The sequence below is a fragment of the Periophthalmus magnuspinnatus genome, chromosome 5, assembly GCF_009829125.3.
Source record: "Periophthalmus magnuspinnatus isolate fPerMag1 chromosome 5, fPerMag1.2.pri, whole genome shotgun sequence".
Taxonomy (NCBI): domain Eukaryota; kingdom Metazoa; phylum Chordata; class Actinopteri; order Gobiiformes; family Gobiidae; genus Periophthalmus; species Periophthalmus magnuspinnatus.
Window position 1 is genome coordinate 27,629,933 of NC_047130.1, and position 20,167 is coordinate 27,650,099.

Below are 20,167 nucleotides of genomic sequence, written 5' to 3' on the forward strand. Positions count from 1 at the left end.
GATACTCAACTGATGAATGATGGATCTGATCAGTGATTCGCTTGTCTGATGTGGTGAAGAAGGAGCTGAGACGAAAGACAAAGCTCTTGATCTACCGGTCAATCTACGTTCCTACCCTCACCTATGGTCATGAGCTCTGGGTAATGACCGAAAAGACAAGATTACGGATACAAGCAGCCGAAGGGAAGGCCTTGGGGTCCCACCAGAGGAGCTGCAGGATGTGTCTAGGGTGAGTGAAGTCTGGGAGTCCCTGCTTAGACTGCTGCCCACGCAACCCGGCCCTGGATAAGTGGAAGAAAATGGATGGATGAATGATGATCTGGTACTTGATATCGTTTTCAACACCACAAACATTTATGTATGGATATAGTGATCCCTTATGACCTATTTCTTCTTTTACATCTCAAAATTAGAATCATAATTGCACATAATGGATTTTTTAAAACTTTGTTCATTTGATGAAAATGAGATTTCTCTGTATTATTGTTATATTGGAAATGTCCAAGCGATGTGGCCATACTACTTCTGAGCAAGATTAAGACAATGTGCAGCATTAATACCTGCTTTGATACTAATTTCATTGTGTATGAATCTCCAGAGAGTATATTCAGGTCGCTTTATTTCCTGATTCTGATGAGATTATAATTTTAATGTAATATAGAATATACTATTCTATATTCTATTAATCCACGTACATAAATCCTCTAGTACACTGCCGGTTTAATGTATAAAAAGTTACACCAATAGTCTAGTCTATTTGCAAATGAATGCCCCGTAGTCCTGGACACATCTGCAGCTGTCTGTCCGTGGGAGTGGATCTCTCCTTCACTGTGGTTCTCAAGGTTTCTCTCTTTTTCCCATTGGGTTTTGAGTTTTTCTTTGCCAATAGGGAGGGTCCGAGGACAAGGCATGTTCTGGGACAGTTCCCCATTTGCTTGTTTTCTGTTGATTAATTTGCTTGTCTGTTTCTGTTTCATTGTTGATTTTCTAACTTTTTGTTGGTTAAATCAATTCTCCTGTTCAGCCCAAAGAGGAAACTGCTGTTGTGACTTTGGACTTTACAAAAATAAATTTAATTGGACTGAACTGACAAATGAATCTCATCGAGGCTACCAGTTATAAGGACGAGTTTGAAGCTGAGTTCCTGTTTGAAATTCCAACCACGAGTGTCATAGCAATCAAAGACCCAATCTGGAGTGAGGCTGTTGAAGGTAACTCCCCTTCCCGCCCTCACCGCTGCTTAGCAATACTGCCAATTCAACCTGTTACTAACACTAGCAGGAGCAACCTCAGGGGAAGAAGGCGTGATTTGTCTGTTATTAATGTTCATATCTTGATTTACGGACACAATAGTGAAATAAAAACACCAGGATCATGTCGAGTGGGCTAATTTTAAGATCAAAATAGCTATGTACGTATATATAAACAGTCTATAAGTCAACCAACTCTGTGGAGAAGTAATTTTTCTAGTCCAGATAATAATTTTTGGACGCGTTCCTACTTGTAAATTTGCTGTACTGTCCATGCCCAGCTTCCTCCCAGTCTGGAGCGATGATGAGCCTAATCCCATGGTGTTTGATCAAATGGAACGTAGCTATTTTTCACTGTCACGTTTCTTTATGTTTAATCCACACGGCACGCCTGACTATCCCGCTGGCATCATCTATCATCATCACGTCGCATTACGGAGCGCTCCTGACCACTGAGCAGCCCCCACTGGAGATGACTGCCTCTGACCAACATCTGTCAATCACGCACTCACATAGGCTTTTGTCATTTTTGTCTGCGATCAAGCACAAAGAAACCCATGGATCTTACAAGCCCGAATCATTCTGGGTGTTAACAGAGCTCTATATATAATTGTAACTTTTGTCCTGCCGATCTGACTGGCTGCTGATCGACTCATGGAAAAGCGCAGTATTTCAGCTTATGTAACCACACAGCAGGGGTGACCTCTAGCATTATTTAAAAATAGATCCATTGAGTTGTACTGGAGGGAACTTTGCGGCACCAAATGTTCAAAATTCACCATCATTTTGTCCTAAAGACTGCATTAAAAACCAAATAAATCACCAAATGGCAGAAATTTTGTATAACGTCTCTGAGAATGGACTGAAATCCTGATATGTGCCAACAATTTCACTCACTCACATTGTTCTAACAAATATCAAATTATTAAACAGTTTGGATCCGTGTGATATGCAAATTTCCAAGAGTCTTACTTGCACAAAACATATTTTTTTTAAATGGTGGAATGGTGACAGTTTTATCATTTTCATCGTATCATTTTTAAGAGCTACATTAAAATTTATTAATTTTACACAGCCCAACCGTGTAACTTTTTAGTCAAGTGCATATTTTTATTATGGGTGTTTTTATTGCACTAATAGACTGTGAAAAACATGCATCCTTTCTCTGAGCTGGCTTGCATCTCCTGGAGAAGGACCTCCACCTGCGAATCACTAAATGTAGTACTTTGGATAAAATGTTCCACCATATAAATATATAGGACATATCTGCCTCTACAGAGAATGTTCCTAAATATTTTCATGGAGTCATGCAGGTGACATGCTGCTGCCAAAAGTCACACAGTGTTGCTTTAAATATGCCCATCCATTTTCTTCTGCTTATCCGGGGCCGGGTTGAGGGGGCAGCAGTCTGAGCCGAGACTCCCAGACTTCTCCCACCCCAGACAAGTCCTCTAGCTCCTCTGGTGGGACTTCAGGGTGTTCCCAGGCCAGCCGAGAGACATAGTCCCTCCAGTGTGTCCTGGGTCTTTCCCGGCGCCTCCCGGTGGGACATGCCCAGAACACCTCCCTAGGGAGGCGTCCAGGAGGCATCCTGAACAGATGCCCGAGATACCTCAGCTGGATCCTCTTGACGTGTAGGAGCAGTGGCTCTACTCTGAGCTCCTCCCGTGTGACTGAGCTCCTCACCCTATCCCTGAGGGAGCACCAGCCACCCTGCGGAGGAAACTCATTTAAGCCGCTTGTATCCGTGATCTTGTCACTACCCAAAGCTCATGACCATAGATGAGGGCAGGAACGTAGATTGATCGGTAAATCGAGAGCTTTGCCTTTCGGCTCAGCTCCTTCTTTACCACAATGGACCGATACAGCGACCACATCACTGTAGATGCTGCACTGATCCAGCTGTCCATCTCACGCTCCATCCTTCCCTCACTCGTGATCAAATATAGTGCTTTAAATATGCCTCTTCATAAATTCTTAAACACTAAACATTGGGTATTTATTTACCCGAGCAGGTCACTTATTCAGCAGTGCTACTACATGCAGTACCTTCTCAGGTGAGGGGTGTTGTGAGGGCAAATCAATGAGCAGTCATCAAAATACAAAGAGTTTGCGACTAAAGCAGTCCAGTTAGCACAAAAATCTAAACCTGTCAGCGCGCCTGCATTGACTGAGACCTTGGAACATCAATATGACAGACAGCTGCACCAGGAGCAGGGGGTGACTACAATCCCCTCAAGAACTCCCACTCAGAGCGGACAGCAGATTTGGGGCAGAGTGAGTCAGTGAAGGTGTAGTCTGGTCCAGGCACTGAGAACGGGGATATTAATTGGGGTCACAGCACTGGGTCATTCTCCTGCTTCAAATGTACTTTTCGCTGGCCCAAGACCCGATTGTAATAAGTTCCTACGTTCCCCTTTTTGTCTAGAATAATGATCAAAAAAGTATTTTATTAGGACATAAACAATGTTTGGGCCTTAGACCTTCATAAAGCAAAATGACAAGTCTACAGAACACACAGAAGTTAAATCTAGCTGTGCAGTTTTGTAGACAGTAATCTTCATGTGATTAAAGGTGCATTGTGTAACTTTTCTGGTAAAGGGCCTGCTTGCTTTTCTCCATAGTTATAGCTTTGCTTGGAAAGTCCCACAGTGTAGCATTATACAGAATTTAAGTCAATTACAGACATGTTTGTTGCTAAAAAACAAATGAAAAACATACATTACATTACTTATTGTGAGCAGAGTCTCCATGGAGATAGATGAGCTTAATGCCTTTTGCGGAACATTCTAGAGAGAAGAATAACACCCTGACGGAGACCAGTTAACAAACCAGAAAAGTTACATAGTGTACTTTTAATTTAGATCCAGTTAGTCAAATTTGGGCACTAAAAGATTCGAAGCTTGAGTCTTACTTTGCTTCAGAATAAAGACTTCAAACCTCATTCAAAGTCTTTATTCTCAGTTTCTATTTAACAAAACAAGCTCCAGTTGCTCTTCTGCTGGATTGAACCTAAAGACCAAGTGTTCCCTCTGCAGCCTTCAGCAATTCTATAAATCGTTTCCACTTGATTCTGAATATACAAGGACATATGTGTGTGGCCTGTCAAGAGTTTGTCAAGGACCGAGTTGCTGTGTGGAGTTGTCGTACTTCTCGTTATAGCTGATTTACAATTGTACAAGATCTGCAATGAAAAATCCACACAGCATAGACGTATTGACAGTGGCAGTATTATTTAAACAAAGGCTTAAATACCCGTGGTCCACTGGTGCGAGGACGTGCTGCTACACTGTATGCTCCGCTGTGTGCTTAACCATTGTACGAATGTTTAATCTATATGAGTAAATAATACTATTGACAGAACAGACTAAACAGCCGGTCTACAAAGGATAGGACCTCACGGCGAGCACAATTATACTTTTAAACAAAACAATTCACACAAATATAGAAAGCAACACTGTACACTGCAGACTGTAACGCACACTGACCGCTGACAATCGCACATGAACTTATGTTTCACCATCAATAATTTACAGAAGCACGATCGACACGGCAGCAGCCTCCCCGGTCCCGCTGGATTCCCAAAGGTTAATGGCATACAAGCATTAATGGGCCGACATGCCGGAGGTCACGTGACGGACCCTAACAGATAAGGAGGCATCGCTGTTGTGACTGAGACAGAGTGGGGAGGCCTGCTTGAGCTCAGGGGTAAGTATACTGTGCAGACATCTGGTTTAAATAAGGAAGGCACAGGGAGGATTCATGAGATGATAGCTGGGTCTTGGAGTAACAGCCTTATGCTACAGAAATCAATAATGGAAGACAGGGAGGCAGGCTCACTCTGACGATTTGTACACGTTCACTCCATGTTTATTATTCATTGTAATTAACGTCGATAGATAAACCATATATCTATTTTAATATCTCTAAACTTTTTATGATCTGCTCAGGTCCTGAGTAGAACCAGGAAGTACTTCACACATGTGTCCTGTGCTCAGGTCTCTGCACTGCCTCCTGTGGCTCAGAGAATAGACTTTAAAGTAGCTCTACATGGACCAGCACCAAAGTACATCTCCGAAATGTTAGTGCGATATGAACCATCTCACACTCTGAGGACTTCAGGGACCGGCCTCCTGCTGGTGCTAGAGTTTCAGTTTTATGCAACTAAAACCTGGGACAATCTTCCTGGAGATCTGAGACAGGCCTCTACTTTGACAATGTTTAAATCCAGGCTCAAAACGGTTCTTTTTAGCTGTGCATATGACTGAAAGTTTTTTATTCTGCACTTTTCACCATTAATGCTAATCTTATGATGATTATTTGTGATTATTTATGTTTCGATTTGTTATATTGTGATTTTAACGTCTTTCTTATTCTGTAAAGCACTTTGAATTACTGTGTTTATGAATTGTGCTGTACAAATAAACTTGCCTTGCCTTTTTAAATGAGACATATTATGCAAAAATGTACTTTTACAACCTTTTGCCTTACACATAGTTGCATTTAGTCTGATTCCTGTGTGTTTGTATTTAAGCCTTGAGTGCTCAGTAAAGCTCAGAATTTCTCACTATAAAATAACAGTGTTTCTGTCAGATCTCAGAAGCTACGCAGTGCTGGTCCTGCTTAGTACTTGAATAGGAGAGCACCGGGAATACCAGATGTTCCACTGTGGGGAGACAGTGGGAAAACTGTTGTGGAGGTGGCGGTCGGGCGGAGGAGTCAGTGGCCCAGATAGGCAGCCTCGTTTTCATCAGTCTGCCCCCTATTATGTACAAGGTAATAATTTTGACCTTAACTGTATGCGACCAACATAACACATTTTGAAGTGTGATATATTGCTGAAGTAAATGATATTAAATTATATTATAAAAACAAATGATACAAATGATATTATAAAAAACAAAACATAAAGCAGAAATTTCCCCAAAAACATGAACTACAATAAATAAATAACACAATCCAGCACTTAACTAGTTATTTTCGATCTATAATGAGTCGTAGAAGTTCAAAATCCAACCTTCTACAGCTCAAATCTCATCGTAAAATAGAAAAATAACCAAAATTACATCTTCCTTCGGTTAAACAGTAGTAAAACCGAGGCACTCCTTGTTGGCACCCCCCCATCAGATCCGTCCCTTTCCTATATCACAGTTCACCTTTGATGGTCAGGTCATCGGTCTCTTTCGGTTGGATCCACAGTTGACTCTCAGTAACCATATAAAACACCTGTGCAAGACATCGTTTCACCATCTACAGTACAGAACATCTCCAAACTCCACCCCCTTCTAAACCTCCCAGATGTAGAGAAACTTGTCCACGCCTTTATCTCCTCAAGGTTGAATTACTGCAATGGACTTTATGTTGGGATACCTGCCAAGGACATTCAAAAGCGGCAGTACATTCAAAACAGCGCCGCCAGAATCCTAATGAAGGCCAGGAAATTTGAACACGTCACTCCCATTCTTAAATCACTGCATTGGCTCCCTGTTAAATCCCGGATCGAATACAATATTCTTCTGTTGACACATAAATGTATCACCGGTCAGGCGCCACTTTATTTGCAAGACCTGATCACTGCACAATCCTCAATCCGCACCCTCAGATCTTCAGGCGGCACGCTCCTCCAGGTCCCTCCCACCAGGCTCTATACATTGCAACTGTGGAATTGCCTCCCTGTCCAGCTGAGAGCCCCACAGAACCTGGACTTTTTTAAAGCTAATTTAAAGACCTTTTTATTTAGAAAAGCTTACTGCTGATGTTTTTAGTTTTTAGCAATTAGTATTTTAATGTTCTTTTATTGAAGCACCCTGGGATTTTGTTTAATGAAGAGTGCATTATAAATAAAATGTATTATTATTGTTATTATCATTAAAATTATACATATTGACCTCCAAAAATGATTGTCCCATCTGTCATGTCTTGAATGATAAGTCGATATAGTATTTATCGTGACAGGCCTCATTGCATAACACACACGTTATTGCCTGGCAGATCCATATTGTGTTAGATGGATGTTGACACAGACTCTGGATGTCTGAGCAGTCTCGCACATGTCAGCTTCCTTTACATTGTCCATAACACACGTGGATTGGTGCGGCCAGTTGGGCTGATCTCTATTTTCACTCGGACTCATGTGTCAAACAAACTGAGAAAAGCTATTAACTTCAGAGTTTCTCCACCTCTTCTGGAAATCGGTGTAGAAAAAGTGCGAGGTTCTGTGTGAGAATGTGAAATAGACCTTCAAACCTTCGACCTTCAAAACACATAGTTAAACGTGCATTATGTAACTTTTCCGGTGGAGGACTTGCCAATGGATTGTCCTCTCGGTCCACAGATCCACAGAACGGCATTTAAGTTTTCTATCTCCATGGAAACAAGCAAGTGGCACCAACTAGGGCCAAGCTGCAGTTCAGATCTGTGGAGCGGTAAAGCCACTGCATGTTTTTGAGCAATGAAAACCCCTGTAATTTTGTATTCACTGTGCACAATTAAAATTAAAAATCAGCCTGTTGCCAATTTCCTGATTTCTTTTCTTAAGGCCCAGTTTGCATCATGCTGGGAGATGACATGTTTTACAGCAAACTGAAGCTAACAACTCTTCAATCACTCGATAAAAGGTACAGACCAGTGAGGCAGAAAGGATAACTCCACTTTGTCACTGGCGCCTTTTGAGTGTTATCAAACGCAGAACTTGTGAACTGAAGGCAGCCCCGTAGATGTTATGAGGATCTGCTGTAAAACATTCAAGCATAACTACACACAATGTTCTACAGGATCAAAGTATGAATATTGTGTATGTATTGAAATTTGGTGATGCAGTTTAGATATTGTGGGTTGTTGCATCAAGTATTATTTTGAATACTTAAAAAAAATTGCGAGACAAGACTATACATTTGTTGCTTGTTTAGAGATAGGAAATTGTAAGGGAAGGAAAATATTAAAATAGGCAAGAATAAAACCTTTCAGTTATATGCACACCTAAACAGAACCGTTTTGAGCCTGGATTGTCAAAATAGAGGCCTGTCTCACAACTTTAGGTTTTAGCTGCAGACAACTAAAACGCTGATTCTCTCATGTTTAGTCCTGACTCTGGGCACCAGCAGGAGGCCGGTCCCTGAAGTGCTCAGTGTGTGAGATGGTTCATGTGGCTCTAACATGTCAGAGATGTGCTTTGGTGCTGGTCCGTGGAGAGACTTGTTGACAAGCAGAGCTGCTTTAAAGTCTATTCTCTGAGCCACAGGAGCCAGAGCAGAGACCTGAGCACAGGACATAAGTGCTACGTGATGTGCTCGTACTTCCTGGTTCTAGTCAGGGCCCGAGCAGCTGTCTTGATGTTCATTTGGAGAGGCCAGTGAGCAGGACGTTACAGTCGTCTAACCTACTGGAGACAAATGCATGGGTAAGTCTCTCTAAGTCTGATTTTGACAGTATACCTTTCATTTTTGCAATGTTTTTAGATGGTAAAAGCTGCAGATGTTATTGATTTTTACTCCTAATATATGTGTATTTCATATTATGTTTGTCCAGATAGTGCTTTAACAAAGAAATACTGCTGTTAGAATGGATTTGGTAGTTACTCTGCACTCTTCTCGTTTGATGTTTAATGTACTTTTTTTTTTTTGATTGTTTATGTTTTGTTTGTTTGTTTGTTGTTTGTTTGTATTGTGATTTTAATGTCTTTCTTATTCTGTAAAGCACTTTGAATTACTTGGCGTATGAACTGTACAAATAAACTTGCTTTACCTGCCTGTCGCAGAATATCATGTGCAATAGATCGCAAAATCATGATATTGTGTTGTGAGCCGTGTAACATTTATCATATCAAATTGCAAGCGACCGTGTGATTCCCAACCCTAACATGTAATGCATTTTGACTGATGTGACCTGTCCATCTAATACGATGCCTTAGAATGTTAAGTCTGAAAAGCCAGTGCAGCCATCCATGTGTGTTAACAGAAAATCAATGTGTTTCTGACAGAGATTATGAGCTGAGATGAGACGGTTTCTGCTGCTCCTGATCTCCTCTCCCCAGACTAATGCCGAGGATAAGGGCTCTAATCCATCACACATTTAATTGGCTCAAGCTGGATCTCCAAGAGTGATATCAACCTCCACCAACTATGTACGCAACTCCCACTACTAGTATACAGTGTAGTCTTCTGTCTGCTCTCAGATCTGGGGTAATCTGCTGAAATGCCTCTCTGTGGATACATTTTTTTTGTGTGTGAATTTATCAGTGCTTATGAAATTAAAAATGGAAACATAACATAGCACTAATGTCTAAGGTCATCATATGTGCGTCTTTTATTATCGCTTATGCATGTGTTTGGTTGGTATGAATAAAGTAAACTGAATTGAAGCATAAAAAACATTATTTTCTTTAGACATTGAAATAAAACATGTATCACTCATTATGAGATTAACACTTACATTTTGACTGTCAGAAAAAGACATGCAGTGTCACATGATGATATGAATAAAATGGGTCAAAATAATCCATATAATCTGCTATACCAGTTCCTTGTGTTGTTTTTGTCCTCTCAGTTTCTTCAATAATGTCGTAACTACAAACTGTCAGCGTGACTGAACGAGACACCCACGTCTTCATCTAATGCAACGTTGTCTAATTAGTGGTAAAAGAGCCAAAGACACACACGTTTAAATATTTCAATATGAAAGTTTACTAAGGTTTTCATCTCACAGAGATGATTTTTACTTATTATTACAATTCATCTGCGTTCCAGTCATCATGAGCAGATTTAGTACAAAATAACAGATACTTCCAATAACAGTTGCTTTATGGGTGGAAGAATGGGGGAGGTAGCACAATATTTGTAAATCACACACCAACACATAAACTAATATTTAGTCAGTGATAAAGGCAATATAGACCTCCTAATGAGACAGAAGCACACATGAATGAACGGCAAAAAAAGAAAAAAGAAAGAAATTGAAACGGGTACAACTACTGCAACTAACCTTCAAGTCAAGGTCAAGTATTTTTATGGAACTACTACTTTGTTCTTATTGACATAATGTATGTGTTTTTTATTAACATAATATATCTTTATAACATAACCTATTCACGTTTCTGACTTTAAAAAAAGTAACTAACTTACCAGCCTTAAAAATAACTATTAACTTCCACATTTTTACACACTGAATAAATGTTTATGAATAATTGACTTATCAGTTTATCTTATACCCTATGATACCACAACCATGTGAAATATCAATAAATTCATAATTTACTAGTAACATTAAAACAACTAAGCAGATTTTAAAGCACACATAATTAAAAAACATAATAAGATACAATCTTCAAGTCTTTCATTATAAATCCATGATTTATAACTGTAGATTTGCAAAGGACAAATAAACAGGCAAAGTATAATGTATAAGGCAATGTATTTAGACAAAAGCACTATCTGGTCTTTTGCATCTAAGCCAACAGAATGTCTGTTGTGTCCCTTTGAGTGTAATGTTAGGAGCAGCAGTTCAGCCTGAGAGTCCATGAGGAGCTGCAGCAGCAGAGCTAACGCCAGCTTTATCCATCTAACCAACAATGACTTCATCAAGAAATCTGAAATCCATAGACTGGGTTTAGAGGGTGACGATATGGCAAATTTGTGTGACTCTCAAAATAAAGAATAAAAAACATCTCCATTTGATCCAAAAGAAGGTTCTCTGAGATGCATCCACTCTCCATTTTAGAGTTGAGCTCAGAAACATCCTGTGTTTCTGAGCTGCAGTTCAGTGGCTACAAATTCATAGACAAAACTATAAAAACAGTCCCAAAGGTGATGTGAAGTGGAACTAGAAAACACCTCCTGTGTCCCTGTGAGTTCAGACCTGTGAAAGTGGAAGGAGCCAGTAGTATTATTTTTGTGAGGTCAAATGCATTTATCTGGTAAAATCTAAGCAGAATCTCAGAACTTACTGGACATCATTGGGATGCGGATGGGCCCGCTGCTCGCTCCGTCTCCTCCTTCAGTCTGAGCTTTAATCTCTATGAGGTAGTCATCCCCAGATGGGACATGTAACTCCACGCTTGGACTTCTCGTCTCTAAAACCAGGGATCTACTGTTCCAGTTTGGACGATACACAACCTGAACATTAAAATAAAACATAGTTATGCTTCTGAAAAAAAAAAAGAAAAAAAATCTGCATAATGTTTCAAATTATGGCATATTTGGAGTCTGGTTAGGTAAGAAAACCGCACTCATCTCAATGAGAATGAGATGAGTGCGGTTGAATGATTGTAAAGGTTTAATCATAAACACTCTGTCTCCTCTAGTATGCTAAACAGATGTGTTATAATGCATGTCACAGCTGAGAGACACTGTATTACTCTGGGCTATGATGTTTTCATTTTATCACCTGGGCCAGATCTTTTAATTTTGAAAGGCCAGACTGGGCCAATCCATAATGTGACACCAGAGTGCTGGCTCTATCTATCTCCTACAATGAGAAAGCCATTCACAGGCCTGACAGCTCTGAGCCTCTATTTGTTTCTCTACTGCAGCTTTCTCAGGTGCACTCACCTTGTATCCAGTCACCTCAGACTCATTTTCCAGTGCCTTGACATGTTTCCAGTTTAGAAAAATCTTGGAGTTGGTCAGGTTCCATTCAATGTTCCCCGGAGGCTGACTCGGTGCTGTGTGTAATTACACAGAAACACATTTTACAAATGAAAGCATAAATTAAAGTCATCAATAGTAAGTAGAGGACTAACCCCGCGGTCAGGCTTGATTTAATCACTGGGTGAAGGCAAGACACGTTTTACTACATCAAGTGCCAGGCGTCCACAGAGAGACATAGCCCAGTAACAAAACGCAAATATAAAATGTGCATTATCAATTAGCTTTTTATTCATGTGAAAAGAGTGAGAAGTGAGAGCTGACTGTCAACAGAGCTGCTTCATGGGAGGATTCGTCAGACTGGCCTTTGTTCATATAGAAACAAGTGTGTAATATTAATGCAATATGTTATGTATTCTGAACTCATTTTAATATAAATGCAATGAAAATATGAATAAAAGACATGGAGTCAAACAGAGGCACCTTCTCGTTTAAACTGCATAAAGGTTATAAGTAATAAGTCATGATTATCACTTTTTCATAAACGAATTAAATATAAAATGTGTCCAAAACTGTAAAATAAAGCCTGTATTCTTATTTTTTGAACTTACGTGGTTTCTTGGTGGTGATGTTGAAAGGAGGGCTTCCAGGTCCCAGTCCCGCACTGTTCTGAGCTCTGACTGAGATCAGATAGACTGTGCTGGACTTCAGAGAGGAGAGGCGCGCTGTGCTGTTGGCCACCCTCACTCTCTCTGCATCTTTCACCTCAGACCCCTCCTCCCAGAACACCACCTAGGACACACACACACACACACCCCCCCACACACACACACACACACACACACACACACGCTGTTATATAGAAAAATGTCAAAGCAAATGATGTACTAAACTGATGAAAGTGGCAATAATGTTGAAGAAATAACGGGAGACAAAGTGGAAAAGCAAAAATGAAGAGATTGAGGTTGGATAGAATTAGAAATGTGTTTATGATGTTTCGGAGTAAAATATATCCAGAGTAAGATTATCTGAACAGAATAGAGATCACAAACAAACAGATAGAAGGATGAGAAAGAACAAATAACGATGTCTTAGATGTAAAGATGCAAAATCTGGCAGAAAAACTGTGCAAAGTGAATCTGCTGTACTATAATTACAACACTGTATAATCCAATAACTGTATGTTTACTGTGTCACATTTCTGGTGGATGAGCCGCCTCCTGCCTCTGTCTCTATGGAGATGTTACTGCTTTGTTTAGAATATTCCATGGTATCGCATTAAAAATTGATCCGTGAAGGGACAACCCCACTCACAGTAAGAATTCATGTTTTTTTTCCATGTATGTTTGAGCAATTAAGTTTAATTGGATAAAATGCGTGATATACCATTAATAATAGCACACTGTGGAATGTTACAGGCAAACCAATATTATCTCCACGGAAACAACAGAAAAGTGAGACATGGTGATGAAATCTACTCTTGCCAGATCAAATATGGATATGAATATTTATTTAAGCCTTTTAATGTTCTAAAGTGATGAGCATTGAGGCAGTTTAAGTAGGTGATGCTATATCAGTTATACTACACAAGGGGTTCACCACAATCTGTATTCAGGAGGAGATCACTTATGACCCCGACATGAGACAGGAAAATGTCAACCAGATGGTTTGAGAGGAGCTACTTATCCAATTGGCTGCACACAGGCTTTCAGGGATATTGCTCGGGAAAGGCAGATTAGCGACAGGGCCTGGAGCTGCTGATAACAGATGCATCTGAAGCGGTTTTCTTTTTCTTACTTTTTTTTTCTTCCACCAGCAGTTTAATTATAGCAATTTATTGGAGAGAGAGGGTGAGAAAAAAAAAAGAGGGCTTACAGTTTGCTGCCTCACCTCTGTTAAGTCTACATGTATACTCTCAAAAGATTTTCAAGGTGGGACTAAAACGATAGAAACAAACTTTATACAACACGTTTAGAATAGACACAACAGGCAAAATAAACAAAAGGTCAGACTAATGTTGGCCATCTGTTATAGTTTTACTTTGAGGTTGAGCAACTTTGAGGTATCTGTTATATTTTTACTTTGAGGTTGCAATTAAAACGTTGGATTTCATCTCGTGGTGTATTAGACTCTGGAGCTGTCCAAGGTGCTGAAGAAGAAAATGTGTGATTTAGACTTCAATATTTAGTGCAAGGTTTATTTTCATAAATATCAGTTAAGTCTTCAGAAATAAGTTCATTTATTACTTTTAAAATGCTGACAGGCAGTTGTTGTAGTGATATTTTGAGGCTATGGTCTGTTCAGGATTTACGTCATTCTTCTGAACCAGAGCTTCAGCAGGACTGGTTTAGTGAACTCTAGTGTTGATTCACTATTATTGTAACCCTCTTATATCAGTACCGCACATTACATTGCATCTACTTAGACTAAAATTATTTTTAGTTTTAGTCAAAATTTAGTAAAATCATTATTAGTCTTTGTGTTGTGTATACATTTTAATCAATAAAAATGTTACGCTCATTTAACAGACTCCATAATAGTTTTAGTAAATTAGAAAAAAATGTACAAATGTAGTTTTATTTATTTATTTTATTTTTATTTTAGATGACATTAACCATATTATTGCTTGAGCAATGGCCACATTGCTGACTCAACTTGAGTGATTTAAAATGCTGGAGACACATAATGTTTTTTGTTTTTTTTTCTGTAGTGCTGGTCTGCAGGTCACACTTTGATTCACCTAAACGACTCTATGTCCATAACAAAGCAGTATTGAGTATGTGACTGGCGTATTGTTTGGATCTTCAGATTCACCTAAACCACAGGGTCAAATCAATGGGGTAGGGTTACAGCAACAGCAGAGAAGATGTCCCATCATACATACACAGAGAGGAGGCCAAGATAAACAGGCTGTCATCAGAATTCAGGAGTGATTCTGTGTGAAAGACTCATGTTTTATTGATAGGGTTAGAGATTAAATGCATTATGGAACATCAAAAGTTGTGGTAATAACTTCAGATATCTCAGTAAAAATGTTTATGCTAAAATATGTCTTACTGTTGTTGGAAACCATTTGTTATAATATTACATGTGGTGTGGTGTTAAAAGAGTATAACAATAATATAGAGCTGATTGTGATGAATGGTTTAATTAACCCTGACAGCTCTGTGAAATACGAGCACTTTGACACTACTTCAAAAATAGCAGCCGCAAAGTTGAGCTACATTGCTTTGTGCGCTTGTGTTATTGTTATCTCGCTCCATGTTGTGGCCCAACAAAGCTGTAACCTGCTAAAAGCTAAAGGTCAGGCCACTTGGGCACTGCCCATCAAGTAATGGAGGTGAGGCTTATCTATGGGTGGTATTTTTAGTGTATTTGGAGCACATTCCAAGTGAGAGTTTGTGGTGAGGAAAGTGGAGGATATTCTTCACACTTCTTATTTGTATATGTGTGTAATAGCTGTGTTCATAACAGAGTGTACAGCTCTTTGGGAGAATGCCATTGCTGCCAACAGCCCTCTTCATCCCTCACATTTCTCTGTAAAAATCCACACCTCAAACATACACAGCGCTGACATTTTTCTGTGTTGTCGCCATGGGTAGGCATATTTAAGTCAACGCCGGCCTATTGTACTGTCACTCACAATGAGATTAATGCCAGCTACATGTTTAAATTGTCTTTGTCACAGTATTATTTAAAGGTGTTTTACCTCATATGTAATGACCTCGGTGCTAGAGCTGCTGGAAATGGTCTCCCAGAACACATCAATTTCTGAGGACGACACGGAGCGAGCCCACACTCTGGACGGGGCTTCAGATGGCTCTGTGGGATAAACATCGATAATACATTTGTACTGTTCAAAATGAGCTTTCCTCTTTCACCTGACATACTCACCTTCCTCTGCAGACAGCACAGTGATGGTGCGGCTGAAAGGTCCCTCCCCTACGCTGTTGAACACGCCCACTCTCACCTCGTACTGAGACAGGGGCAGGAGACTGTCGTTCCTGTACACATATCTGGATGCATCAGGGAGGGCCATCACAGACTGGATCCAGGTGCTACTGCCCACAGGCCGAAAGGCCACAATGTAACCAAAGTCCTCTCCGCTCTGCTGCTCCTCTGAAACAGGCTGAGGGACACACAACACAAGTGTGAAACCCAAACTACTGTGTGCACAAATGTAATTACAAAAGTCTACAAAGTTGAGCAGCCACAGTGTTTTATGTCTCAGCTTCTCCAGAGAACAGAGCAGAACAGCTAGTACTGAATCACATCCAAAACGCATCAAACTGTCACCTAATGGTAGATTTACAGCTGTGAAATTTACAGTGGTGGAGGAGTCAGCAGGCAGCAAATCACAAACACTCCAATTAAAAGCACTACACAGGGACAAGGAGCGCTCTGAACCACTTCAACAAACTTTAGAACATCTGTCAGATTGATTACTAAAGACCTTTAATATTTATAGACTAAAAAACACATGTTCACCATTAGTGACAATCTTTCAGCTATTAGCTTTTTGACAAGGGTTATTATAATACTAACCATTAATTAACAGAAAAGAATTACAGTTTTGGATCTTAACATTTGAATATGGAGATGAACAACTATTACTGAAAGTGGCAGACAGGCAGACAGCTAAGGTGGGTTCTAATTAACTTCTTACCTCCCATACAATCACCAGTTCTCCTCGGGCTCCTCCACCACCACTGACACTCAGGGGCGCCACCTTGGGAACTGCACAGACACAGACACATCATACACTAAGTAAGATCCGGAAGGTGCAGATGAAAGCAGGAGGAGTAGATCGCAGCTGTCCCTGCCGAGCCCTTCATTTACACAGCACTGGGTACCTACACAGCCCGGACTTAGTACTGTGTAGACAAAGGCATCAGCGCCCATGTAACGTGCAGCTCTTACTCCACATGTCAGCCCGCTTGTGAAGCTCTACAGGAGACTTGTTCCAGAGCAATTCAACGGCTGTGCAGGCTTATGTCAGGATCGCTTCTAGTACTTGTAATGCAAATGCATTCACCTGCATTAAGCACACACTTTGTAGAATATGGTCACATTTTTGTATAACACTTTTCCACCTTCAAGGAACCATTCACTCATTCATTCATTCATTCATACACCAGTGTGCACAGACACTGGGGAGAAGGTGGGTTAAGTGTCTTGCCCAATGACACAACAGCATTCATCTGTGGGAGAATGCTGTCAGATCACACCACCAAAGTATGGATCAGTGGATCTGACTGCTCTACTAATGAAGCTTATGTTGAGAGCAGGATGTGACCCGCCAACTTTCAGATCAATGGGCAAACACTCTATCAACTGAGCCACTATCGCATATTTTTCCTCATTGTCTCCTTTATCCTCGAAATATCATAACATTTGTAAAACAATGTAAATACTGCTTCATTTTACCTAGAAGACTGGTATTTTTGCTAACAAGACTATAGACTAAAAATAAGGATAAAAACCTCAGAGGACACATAGTCCGTTACATTATTTGTGTTTATACTGGCTTTTAATCATGCTCTTTAATGCCTTTCATGTTTTAGAACTTAAAATAATGATCCTGTATAGAACCAGAAATTGCAGCAGTTTTCCTGCTTGGGCATTCCCTGTATTGGAATTTGGTGTAGGTGGAATCTGTCTGATCTTGACCACAGAGACAATAACCTTGGGTGAAAAAACCTAAGCAAATAATGAACATATCCCGACATGTAAGCACACAGTAGTGATTTTTGCAGGATTACAGAAAATCCTACACAAACCAGCATGAATGAAGCTACTGTATATACAACTCTCTTTTTTCTTGTTGTTGTGTTCTTCAAAGTCTATTATAGAAGTTGGATTTCATACCTGCAGCTTTAGTCCGGATCTGTTTGGAAGGCAAACTGGGCTCACCAACACCCACACTGTTGATGGCAACCACCCTGAACTCATACTCCACCCAGGGGCTCAGGTCCTTTACTGTCGCCTGCAGAATATGTCCAGGGACTGGGTCTGGAACTGTGGAAAGAGTCACTCACATGTGTAGGATGTCCAATCAATCTATCAACAGTTGCATAATCTGCTTCAACATGCCTTTATATGAAAAAATATCTTGAAACCTTCATCTTAAAAAATAACAATATACTGTACCTAGGGTTTAATTTGGATTTATTCAGAGGATAAAATATAATGTAAATGAGAAATGTAAACACAGAAACACCCGACATGCAGTTAGTTAACCTAGGAGTCAAAGTTTATACTATTTTAATTTATGTTATTGTTGGGTTCACTAACCATTTTCCATCATGGCCTAGTTTTTAAAGCAGGGGTGCTAAACATACTTCTTTGGCAGGCCAAAATTTGTACATGCTAGCTAGTCGTGGCCAAACCTAACATTATCTGTAGCAAAAGATGAAGATAACATTATTTGCATAACGAGTCCTTCTGCAAAGAGATTTATAGTTAAATCAATATGTTTTAAAGACAGACAGAGGATTGGTCTCCCTTTCATTTTGCAACATTTTTCAGAGCAAAATTGAATCAAAGTATACACTCAACCACAATTCTCACTATTTCGAACTGAGCAGGGACTAGATCAAGCCTAAACCAAGACTAAACAAAGACTACATCATGTTTTCCCTGGTGTTTTCCTCGTACCTGTGCGGACACTCTGCCAGCCGATAGAGAAGGGAGTTCTGGCCTGCACCATGTAAGTTGTGACAGGGCTGTGGTTGTCTGGCCCGGCTCCCCAACGTAGCCGCACCGTTGAGTCTGTGATGTCGCTCACCACCAGGCTCTCCGGCGCTCCTGGAGGTCCTGCATGTACCACAAACGGAGACAGTTTAGCAATCCCAGTCCCACTCCACAGCAGATGTGGTACAATTCATAACATGGCTAACAAGCTGCATTCAGGCTTAGTGGAGATGTAAGGACTTCTACTGGGAGTGATACAACAATCGATCCACAGCAGAATACAAAGGAACGGTCTAGTCTCACCAGCTACAAGGACACTAATTATTGATTGATTTAAAGATTAATTTCACTGTTACACGACTACAGCAACTAGCTACTAGAACATATGTAGAACTATAACTAATTGATTCCCAGTTCATTCAAGTAGACATGCTCTTGATACCATAATTGTGGGTTATTTTAGATGATCTTATCTTGAAAAATATATAAATAAATACACAAAACTAAAAAGTTCAGTGTTTGACCTGGGTTTGTGTCTTCCACCAAAAAGTTGAAATGGAAACAAATCAGAGCAAATGAGTCAAATGAGTCAATACTTAACACAAGAATTGGATAATATTAATGAGTTGGGTTTTCAAGTAGGATCTGAATGGAGTTAGGTAAAGCAACAACAGCAAATGAAGTAAAAATGCTGTGTTGTGAGACTTTAGCTACGTAAAACACAAGCACTATACTCCCAGTGGGATGCCTGCTGGGTAGAGGCATAAAACAATGGGATTTAGATTAGACCATGACATCAGGAAACCCCTTGTAGTACTTATGCTGAGAGGTTTAGTTAGCTTGATAAGTTGGCAGTATAGTAACCTTTTCTCTTGTTCCTATTATTGAAAATTATTTAAATATTAGTTTAGACATCTCGAGTTGATGTCTTTCCTGATGTGATTTTCTTTTTTACATGGATGTTGGAACAGTATTTTGGCTTGCATATTTGTTTAGCAGTAGTAAATCATTTGATACTACATAGGAAAAATACCAAATAAGATTATCTTAAACGTAATACCTATTATACCTTTATGCAGTCATAGCGTATCCTGTAGTGATCATAACATATCATTATTGAAAATGCTGCAAGTATGATGCTAAGATTGTTATATTTTTAAGTAATTAAAAGGAGCATTTTGCAAGTTACAGAGCTTTGTACTACTTTGCTAAACTTGTAAATTGCACAGAATCATTAGCTTTCCTTGCAAACAATTGTTACTATGTCATCATGGCTCACATAAATGCAGCTTGCAAACGAGTCACACATTACTTCATAATCTTAACTATATTGGCAGTTATGCTGCAAAGACACAGCAAGTGACCAATTCACAAGCTTGCTATTAGTGTACTGCAAATAAACTAAATGCGTAATGTGTAGTTCATCCACCAAAACCATCCAAATATACACGGCCTGACGATGCACAAAGCCTTTTCCAGCACATCCCAAAGATTCTCAATGGGGTTAAGGTCTGGACTCTGTGGTGGACAATCCATGTGTGAAAATGATATCTCATGCTCCAGAACCACTCTGTCACAATTTGAGCCCGATGAATCCTGGCATTGTCATCTTGGAATATGCCCGTGCCATCAGGGAAGAAAAAA

At 39.9% G+C, this 20,167-nt stretch overlaps 1 protein-coding gene across 1 annotated transcript in view; it reads right to left on the reverse strand.

Moving 5' to 3' along the window:
* Positions 1-11,010: 11,010 nt before the first annotated feature.
* The window catches only part of LOC117371597 (contactin-4), a 32,757-nt gene continuing 23,600 nt past the window's right edge, over positions 11,011-20,167 (reverse strand). The window contains exons 14-22 of the mRNA XM_033967296.1: positions 18,488-18,646; positions 17,699-17,848; positions 16,497-16,567; positions 15,725-15,959; positions 15,540-15,652; positions 12,442-12,622; positions 11,795-11,907; positions 11,191-11,359; positions 11,011-11,102 (exon numbers count right to left, since the gene is read on the reverse strand). Of these exons, the coding sequence (XP_033823187.1) occupies positions 11,011-11,102; positions 11,191-11,359; positions 11,795-11,907; positions 12,442-12,622; positions 15,540-15,652; positions 15,725-15,959; positions 16,497-16,567; positions 17,699-17,848; positions 18,488-18,646 (1,283 nt within the window). The remainder of the gene's footprint in view (positions 11,103-11,190; positions 11,360-11,794; positions 11,908-12,441; positions 12,623-15,539; positions 15,653-15,724; positions 15,960-16,496; positions 16,568-17,698; positions 17,849-18,487; positions 18,647-20,167) is intronic.